The sequence below is a fragment of the Teleopsis dalmanni genome, chromosome 2 (genome assembly GCF_002237135.1).
Source record: "Teleopsis dalmanni isolate 2A chromosome 2, ASM223713v2, whole genome shotgun sequence".
NCBI lineage: Eukaryota > Metazoa > Arthropoda > Insecta > Diptera > Diopsidae > Teleopsis > Teleopsis dalmanni.
Window position 1 is genome coordinate 55,211,953 of NC_051847.1, and position 10,406 is coordinate 55,222,358.

Sequence of the window (10,406 nt, forward strand, 5' to 3'; positions counted from 1 at the left end):
AAAGGATATATAGGCGATAGGATTTTAACTCACCATCTTCTGACGAATATTTTTCAGAATCTACATCTTCAGCCGGTACGTCGAGTTGTGATTCATCGGAATATCTTTATGTAAGAAAACTAGATTATATATTTGTATTATTAATAAAAAGTTATACATACGGATCCATCGTTTGATCTTGTGATATATAATCTTCATATTGAAGACCACCTAAGTCTTCAGCAAATATTTCGTTGTGGAATATAATCATTGTTTTAATAAGCTCATTTATTTGATTTTGGTATTGTACTTGATCTTTATCTTCAGGTACTCTCATTAGTGTTGGACCAAAACAAACTGCCAAATTATAAGCATCCATCATATTGGCATCGGAAAATTCAGATAAACTAAAATATTAAGATAATAAAATATGTATAACAATAACGTAAATTATTATTTAACTTACTGATGTAAAAATGCGAATAGAAATCTAATAACGATCACAATATTACGAGGAATTCTTTGCAAATAGTTTTTAATTTCAACAACAATTTCGTTTTTCGAACGTATTTCTGTATTGAAAAAAATAAACAGAGAATTGTGAAAATAAACGGTAAAAGATAAAGGTTTAAAATTATTGAATTACCTGCAATTGACATAAAATTATCAAAATAAATAAATGGAAATAGTGGTTCACGTAATTCTCGTAAATATAATTTTAATACTCCTGCCACCGAATTTATATCAGATGCATCATTTGTATCAGCGAGAGGATCTTCGCCTCTTTCAAATGCCTCTCGAAAATTATTTATTTCAACTTGTGAACCTGAAACTCGGAATATTCCTTGATGTTGTAAACCTAGATTTATAAGGAGAAAAAATTTAAAAATTTTTTTTATTAACAACTAATAAATAAAAACAAGATTATTGAAGTATTTAACTATAATTTTATTTTTCGAAAAGCCTAAGAATTTTGTATTTTCAATGCTATCAGATCCACTAACAATTTAAAGGGAAGAGTATGGAAGTTTAAGGGAATGAAATATAGAAGAAGATTATATAAATAAATGCGTAAAGTAATGATAAAAAAAAGTAATGATGTTTTATACACTTTCTGGACTCTTAACATATTAATAGGGCAAAGTCACAAATCAATGGCTTTTAGACCTAGCAGTTGAGGCTGTGAACCCCAGCCATTTTTTAATGCAAAGAGTCAGGAGATAAAGACACTCAGCCTAACCTACGAGTACAAAAATATAGTTCTAAAGATAAGTGACGAAGCAAAAAAGTTACTATGCAGATTAAGAGAAATTATGGGACCTAGTAATCTCGGTACAACGAAGGCACAGATCACTTTGGCTTAAATAGATTTCTGTATATATCGAAACAATTAATTACATGAAAGGTCTCAAATGGTCTAAAGCTACAGTTTGACCACATATCAGGAACTGGCTAATATATATATGAAAAGTAACTATTTAGTGCGTGTCTATACCCTGACTTTAGTTTCATCTGAAAAATTCTTACTGAAACATGCAGTAACCATTTTTTGAGAAATTATTGGTAGAGGTTAAAGAAATTATTATATCACTGTATAGGGATTACAGCCCTTATCCGATCTTATAGTCGTCATTCTTATTGATTCTATTTTCGCAATTAGTTTGTATAAAAAATGCAGCTGATTTTGATATTTAATAGAAAACACCCAGATTCGAGATCTATGTGATGAATAATCGACATTTGTAGACAGCCGTACGAAACTAATGTAATAAATTTTCGATCAAGGCTACTAAAGGCGTATGTTGGTTGGTCGTAGTGTGCAGTTGTTATACTAGACGTTAAAAATGCTTTGAAATCGGCTGAGTGGAGTAGTATTTTAAATCCACTAGTGAAAGAAGCAGCTTAAGATTATGTGTTAAAAATAATTATATCCTACTTGGGGAACAAATTACTCGTCTAAGATAACGTAAAACTTATTATGTTTCGGGTGGAGTCCTCCGCATCTGTCGATCTTGAATGTTTCTACAAGTAGATATAAAATCGCTTGTAGTCAGGTGTTGTTTATCATACGCTCACGCACACAAAGTGCTAAAGGTATACAATTTGTGTCAGTTTCACATATAAAAATTGGGGACAAGTACAATTATAAATTGCAATATTAATGGGATCACTGCATAAGTGAAGGGAATGCATCTGCTTATTTTAAATATAAAAGTATGGATTAATCGAATAGCTAACGACTTCTGTGCAGTTAAAATAAAACATCTAAACCATATAATAAGTACCTAGGGTGTAAGATTTTGTTCATACCAAACGAAATCTAGAAACTGAAATCGGTTAAGACAGTCGTTCATTTAACTGTTAAACTTATAAATGCCATTATCTCTAGAATAATCAACAAAGTCAAATTTGAACAATTCTATAGGATTCAAACCAAATAAAGCACTATAACTGTGTTTTTAAATTATTTCTACTACAGGGCTCTACAGATGTTGGTGCTGTATTTTTGTGGTGTATTGGTGGTTTATTTTTGATCAGTAAGCATGTATGACTCATAGAGTTATACATAAATAAAGTATATAATTGGTATGAGACAATTGTATCTTAAGTAGATGTTCTTCTAGGTTTAATAACACCTAGAATAATATTGCTGCCATGTCATGTCACGTAGAGGTCTCTACTAGAAAAGGAAACCTCAATAGATGGCCCTACAGTTTTGTATAGCTCAGCAGTATTACAAAATTTATAGCATCTGTTTAAACGGATTTGAAGTTCTAAACAATAAGTTTGATTCGTAATTTTTATAAAGCGAAACCACAATTATTTAGTTCGATTACAAATTTAGTATCGATTCAAAAACGGTATATCAGTTAAGAACCAGTTTAGTTAAAGATTCCTATGTTTAACAGATATAGCGAAGATATGTGTTTTATTGTATAATTTGATAGGCACTTAAAGTCTGGTAAAGATTGTATAGTTTTCCGATTGCCTTAAAATTTTGCACTTAAAGATAATTTATCTAAGATTAAAGTTGGTTTTGTTTTTTTTTAATTTTTTTAGGAATATTAAATCTTTGTTTCGAGCGTTAATTCTTTATATATCTATACGTATTTCGGCATATTCGCTTTTACCTTCTTCAGGAGAATTCATAATATCTAAGATACTTACAAAAATATTTTGATATGTAGAAATTATATTATTTAAAAATTACTTACCGTAAAGATTAATTACACGAACACAACTTCTTATAATAAGTGGAACATCCTCACCAGAACTCTCCAAATAATCTTCTAAAGATTCTCCAAATAATTTCGTTTGCTTGAATTTGTTCACATGGCCGATTCTTTTTCGTTTCGAAACTAATAAATCTCTGCACGTAGTAGACCGGAAAGAATCATCAGTACACAAATCCGTGCATTTTTTAAGAAAGTCTGCTTTTGCATTCAATCTTGCTATCCTTGATGTGCCTTTCAAATATTCATGTATTTTCTAAAATTATAGAAATTTTTATTATTAATTATATATTATAAAAGCATTTTTAAAGAAATACGTACTGCTAAATAAAAATCTTCTATTTCTTGTTTGTTTTCGTTATTTCTAACTTCATTATCGAATGTGGTTGGTTCAACTGTTAAATTTGCTCCTTCTCCGCAGTTATATTTTCTTTCGCCAATATTTTCCAACAGTTTATTTTCCGTTACTTCTAATGTTTTCCAATTTTCATCAGCCTCAATCCTTAAACAAGTTAATCTTTGCAAAATCGCTTTAAGTCGTTGTTCCATATCCAAACATAGCTCTTGCTGTAGATCTGATATTGTGGTTGAGTTATTTAATTTGTTTTGTAAATCAAGACGTTTTGGCACCATAAAAGCTGTATGATGTTGTTCTAAAAACTTTTGCTTATCAGCTCGAGTATCAACAGATTGCGCTAAATGTGACATGCATTCAGCTTGCGATTGTATTAAATTCGATCTTTTTTGGTCAGCCGATATGTGAGTGAAAATTGTTCTTGAAATCATTGAGCCGAAACCAAAGTCCATGCACTAAATCATTATTATAACACATTATTTTTTATATAATTTAAACAAATTTTGGATTACTCACATCTATAATATCACTTAAATCCTCAACAAAGTACTTGTGAATTGTTGAATTTGCAGCTTCAAGGTTTAATTCATATTCAAGTTTGGCCCTTAGAGCTTTGAGCTTAATATCCATATATTTATTTTTTCTCTAAAATGAAGAATTCAAATAACGTTTTCAAAATTATGTGAAGGAAAAAAAAATTAGATCGATATTAAGCAACATCTATTTTATTTTCAGATATCTACTAAGAAAAACAAGTTCGAAATAAGGTTATGTCCTGACAAACTGATTGTGAGTGATAGCCATCAACAAACGGACTAACCAATAATTAAAGAGGAAAAACCTAAATGGTTAATGAGGTAGAGATTCATCTGTATAATAAATTGAATTAGTATAGATGACATATATATATAATAATTTAATCAACAACTCTATAAATTTATAACGCCTTTAATATTTCAGTTATATAAGAGAATAAATTTTGAATATACTAAATAAAATTTGAAAATATAGTCAGTTAAGATAATATTGGTTCGTTGTATTAAACACTTTATTTTAATGTTGTTATAGGCCGTGTAGATCAACAACAAAGGAGAATAGATTCACAAGACGAATAGATAAGTCAATATAGATGTGGATGGAAATGGCGGAAAATTAGGGTTGTGTAAAATGCCAAGTGGCTGATTTATTATATTAGGCGATATTACTTAAATAACATCTGATTAAAATCTTTCACTAGAAGCGTTTTGGACTCTATAAGAAGATCGTCAACATGGGACTTGCGATGGCAGCCGGTTGCCATCGCTTTATTCTCACATAAAATTCTGACCTGAAAGTAATATGAATTCTACTAAGACATTTCGTCTCTTTCTTCTTCGTTAGCTTTCTTCAAAAGCAGTTAAAATAAGGCACTGAATATGGTTGTTTTAAATCCATAAAACCATTTGATTGATGGTATATAATATAATTTAATAATTAAAAAATTATTAGTGTAATAGTTGATTACATTATTTTAACAAATACAATACCTCTTTAAGATCCATAAAATCTTTTTGGTGATTTTTTATAATATTATATTAAATGTCTATTACCTTTTGAACTTCCTTTTCTATTAATTTGTATTTTTTACTATTGTCTAGTTTTTCTTTTGATATTGTCTGCTTTAATTTAAGTTGTTGAGCTTCGACAGTCATCAATTTATTTTCCGCCCCTTTGATATCATTCTGGAAATAAAACCCAAAAACAAAAAGTTTATGTATATAAAACTTATTTCACTTCATATTTTTTTTTACCTCATATTTTTGATATGTGTTCATTGTAGTGTATAGCTCATGAAAAATTCTGAATATTTCCTCCTGAATATCGTATGCAATTCGTCTGCACTTTAAATAAAAATTAATAATATGTCAATATTATAGAAATAATTTTATAATAAATACATTTCATAAGAATTAGAAAAGTGCAAGCAAACTTTATAACATAGCGAGACTACTTTCCGGAGCCACTTGTCGTTTCAGATACTCCAGTACCCTCGCGTTCAAAACGGATCAAGAAAAGAGATTTAGCAGATACTTTATTCATATATACAGTTTTTGTTTTTAAAGGTTTATAGCTTTAAATCGAAATTTAGCGAAATACAAAATCGGTTAATTATATTCTATAAAAAGTTTTATATTTTGAAGTAGCAAATTTTTCTTCCCCTAATCCAAATAAATTTAAAATTGCAATATTTTTATTACCTATATACTTGAAAATGTTTGCATATCCTTGTTTTTCAAAATGTTTGTAATAGGTTTGTATTAAAAATGTACTTTATGTATACTCATATAATTTTATTATTAAATAGAATAAATAACTTACTTTTTGATAAATTCTTTGCACATCTTCTGCAATAGCTTGTAATCTGGAAACAATATTTACTGCATATAAATCGGATAGAGCAGCATGATCCTTTGATAAAAGCTGTGCTTCGTTAACTATATGCTTCCACCAGGAAAATGTTGAAAACAAAGGCCATATCATGCGCCTATAAAAATAATTTTTTTGTTATTTAATATATAAAGTAGGTTAACATTATATATACAAATTTTGGCAAATCTTAATGGTTTGGTTAAGAGCTTTTTAAATTTCATATTTTTTTACTATACAATACAAGATATAATCATTTATATCATTTGGTTTGTCATTAGATAAACTGAATAATAAAAATAAGTACTATATGTACTATATGCTGTGTGTAAGTGTTATTATAGTATAATCATTTATATCATTTAGTTTGTTATTAGAACAACTCAGTAATAAGAATAAGTACTATATGTGTATGTGTTATAATAGTTGAAAACAAAAATATAAAGAATAATACAATTTTTTTAACTTTTTACTCTCTTTAACTCAATATTTAATGTAAATAGTAAACTCAATGGTTAGGAAAACATGAGTTTAATTAACATAAAGCGGTAAAAGTTTCTCTTAATTGAAACAAAAACAAATTAAAAATCAATGCTAATTGAGAATATAAACAGAGCTTAAATGATATTAAAATTACTGTTGTTATAATTTACAATTAGCATTCTACTTACTTCTGTTTTTGTTCCTTATGTTTCAATAGTACAGATCGAGATAATTTATCAAGGCTTTTGCTGTATTCCATTTCTAATTCACCTCGCCGACGATAAAAATCTTGCAGTTCCTGTATTATTGCCACTTGCGATTCAACTCTGCAATCGAGACATCGCAGTTGTTCAGTAAATTGCTGTTGTATTGCTAAAGATATACATAATTTTTATAAACAATTAGCAATCATTAAATGTCAATACGTAATTCATTAAGTTAACAAATTTAAATTCTTAGATTTAAAATATTTAACAAATTAACAAGTGTATGAGGCTTACTGTTAAAATCCAAAATTTTTCTTGTAGATCCTACACGTTTCATAGGACTTTTCCCATCAACATCATTTTCGTCCATTATTGCTAAAGGAACTTGTCCTTCCGTTTTTTCAGAGAAATCGATCTAAAAATTTATAATTTTCATTTACATTTTTAAACAAATATATATATAAATATATATATTAAAAAATAAATGTACTTTCAAAATATTGTTTGTATATCCAATAGTCTGCAGAATTGTTAATTGAAATTATTACTAACATAATATATATATTTATATATAAATAACTTGATTTTACATAAAACATATATAAAATAAATAATTTTAACTAAAAATAATGAATTTCTTTCAATGAATCTTTATGTAAAAAATTATTCCGTAGCAGACACATTTCGCGGTTTACAATAATTGATTAAAATAAAATTGGTTACTTAAAACGATGCCTAAGTTAGTAATAAAACATTACTACTATAAATTATAATGGTTAAAACTCAATTATAACAGGTTATTGTAAAATTGTGTAAACTATTACAACCACTTTTAATTGATTTATACTACATTTTTGTTGCAAAGACATCCTTTCAACATGCACAGTTTTCAATTAAAACGAAGAAAATCCAAGTAATCATTTAAATATTTTTGTACATTTTATCACATAACATAAGAACAAAATGTCTATGCATTTTTAATTAAATATATATGCATATATATACATGTATAGTTTCAATCAACTATTATAGTATGTACTTACTAAGGTGTGTTGTATGAAAGGAACGCGTATCCACAAACAAGGATAAATTGCCTGTGATGGCTTTAATATAAATTAAACCAACCACAAAAGTATTACTGCATGAAATCGTGTTTTCGAAAATTTATATTAATATTAGATTTTAAGAGAAATATAGACACCAAACAAATTAATAAGAGTTTTATATCATATATATCTCTATCCGAATATTATTTCGACAGCGCTAATAAACAAAGGCGCTGAGTAACGAAACGGTATTGAAACACAATATTAAAATGCATATTAAAAATTCGCTTCAATTTGAAACAAAATTGAAAATTATAACTGAAATCAATTTGAAGTTTATAATGAATATTAGCTTTATGGACAAAGAAAATGTTAGTTTAATTATTATCCTAAAAAGTAATACAAAAAACACCAATTTCTAAAGTAATTATTTGAATATCTTGTTAATAATATTCGAATATGAAAAGTATTTTCGCCGCTTAAAGTTTTTCGAATTCAGGGATGTTTAATTAAATGGTTTTTTAAATATTGCCATCTATGCTTAACTTATAGTTTTATAGCCGTGTGCGAGTTCGAGTAAATTGAGGTAATGTAAATTAAAATTTCCTAGGGATTTTTTGCAATGCACTTATGTAAATATTTATTTTATTTATTTTTTACATTTATATATATTTATTTATTGCACTTATTTATTATTTTTGATTAAATGTTTTCAAATTTATTTTATTTACTAAACATCTTATAAAATTTTCACAATGCTAATATCTAATTTATCCCACTCGAAATTCTGGTAAATACCAACATTTGCTGCCATACCGACATAATTTACTATTTTCCTCAATTCGCCATCAATTTACTCGAACTCGCATGCGATTTTTATTGTATTTTTGTTTCAAAAAAGAGGTTTAAAAATTTTATTTAGTATATTTAATAATGTTGGAGATGAACTATTTTAAATTAAATATTTTTTAGTTTTTTGCAATTACTTGTGCCTTTAAATATTACTTTACAAATATCTTTGGTTTATATTTATATCCTATTCACATGATAAAACTTAATTATAATACCGGAATTATGATATCGTTAGATTTTATATAAATTTTTTGTTATTTATTATAATGATCAGCTGGTTGATAGTACACGCTTATAATAGCCTATTTCCTCGACACAAGTAAACATAATATTGACTGTGTTGTTGTACATTCGGCTCGCTTAACTAAAAATCTGTTCACACGACAAGTATTAGTTTTACCTTGATTTGTTAATTAATTTTGTTTTCTCTCGGTGCGAAATTGTTTTCGTTTTATTTAAATTAGTAAAAATTATTCATAATTCTACGCAAATATGCTATTATGATTAAATAGTATCAACATCCATAACCCATAAGGAAAGATTACAAAAGAAGTTTTGAAATGAAATTTAATAGAAATATATTAGAACTTAAAAAAATGTGCCAAATAAAACATATGTAAATAAGTTTCGAATACTTATTTAGCCAAATAGTTTTAAAAATTACAAACATGTCAATCATAATTAATTCTTGCCTGAAATAGCCAATTTACTATTTCATTCACAAAAATTGTAATATTTCTTGTAATTTTATACATACAGTTTTAATATAACTACTTTATTAACAATGTATTTTTTTTAAAAATATTTATTAGTTTTTATATATATTTTTAATAATAATTTTTTTATGTCTAACAAATTAAATGTTTGCCAAAATTCTAAGTATATATGGAACAATCAACAAGCCAAAAAAATTTGATTAATTAAAAACAAAAAAAAAATGTATTATAATGTATTACAGTTTAAGAAGCTTTCTATTAATAAATTAGTTTCTTCTTCACAATTGAATTAAAAACAAAATTTAAATTTAAATCATTTTATTTACATTGGTAAAGTGTTTTCCAGCCAATTGAAATTTTATAGCCCAATTTAAAAACAGCTTAAACTTATATTAGTTTTCATACACATATACAGGGAAATAAATAATGATCTATATAAGTAATCATTTTGAAAATGATATCAATAAAACAATTATACAAAAATTGTAGCTTAAGTATTTAAGTAGCATATTTTGTTGAAATTATTATTATTCAACGTTATTGTCAATTTAATTATGTTTCTAAACTATGATAATGCTATAATAATACAACTGAAAGAAATTATTGAATGAATACACATATTATAATTTATGAAGCTTTATATAAATATTATTATGAAAAACAATATCTCCACAAAATGTTTGATTAAAATGGTTTTAATTCCACGCACAATGTTATTTACGTCTTTCTAATGTCGTTTTAAGCATTTATCATTTAAATATTTATTAAGAGCAATAAAATTTATAATATGAGAAAGTAAATTTTTTAAATAAAATATTGTATTAATGATAATAGTAATTGTTAAAAAGTATATTTATTTACCCAAAAAAGTCTAATTTAAAGAAGTATGAAACGCATTCAGTTTCTCATATTTAACTCCAATTCCCACGACCTTCGCATTAAATGCTTTGCTGTACTTGAGCAGAATACAATGTACAACATAATTTTTGTTTAGTGGTTAACTTGCACTTTTGTAATAAATGAAATTCGTAGTTACAAAACTTAAATAAATTTTGTTCTTCAGTTGGTTCGTAACTAATAGTATAAAGGTGCAATAATAATGAGAGTTTTAAATAAATTGATTGAATTTG

The 10,406-nt window shown here is 26.5% G+C and overlaps 1 protein-coding gene across 1 annotated transcript in view; it reads right to left on the reverse strand.

Annotated features, from left to right (window-relative positions):
- Nucleotides 1-7,599, reverse strand: part of LOC119674582 (SLIT-ROBO Rho GTPase-activating protein 1-like) — a 7,710-nt gene extending 111 nt beyond the window's left edge. Inside the window, exons 1-13 of the mRNA XM_038085726.1 lie at nt 7,513-7,599; nt 6,957-7,077; nt 6,645-6,828; nt 5,926-6,091; nt 5,358-5,447; nt 5,157-5,288; nt 4,084-4,212; nt 3,534-4,022; nt 3,195-3,468; nt 626-838; nt 446-551; nt 162-386; nt 30-104 (exon numbers count right to left, since the gene is read on the reverse strand). Of these exons, the coding sequence (XP_037941654.1) occupies nt 30-104; nt 162-386; nt 446-551; nt 626-838; nt 3,195-3,468; nt 3,534-4,022; nt 4,084-4,212; nt 5,157-5,288; nt 5,358-5,447; nt 5,926-6,091; nt 6,645-6,828; nt 6,957-7,077; nt 7,513-7,542 (2,234 nt within the window). The 5' untranslated portion in view covers nt 7,543-7,599. The remainder of the gene's footprint in view (nt 1-29; nt 105-161; nt 387-445; nt 552-625; nt 839-3,194; nt 3,469-3,533; nt 4,023-4,083; nt 4,213-5,156; nt 5,289-5,357; nt 5,448-5,925; nt 6,092-6,644; nt 6,829-6,956; nt 7,078-7,512) is intronic.
- Nucleotides 7,600-10,406: the final 2,807 nt, after the last annotated feature.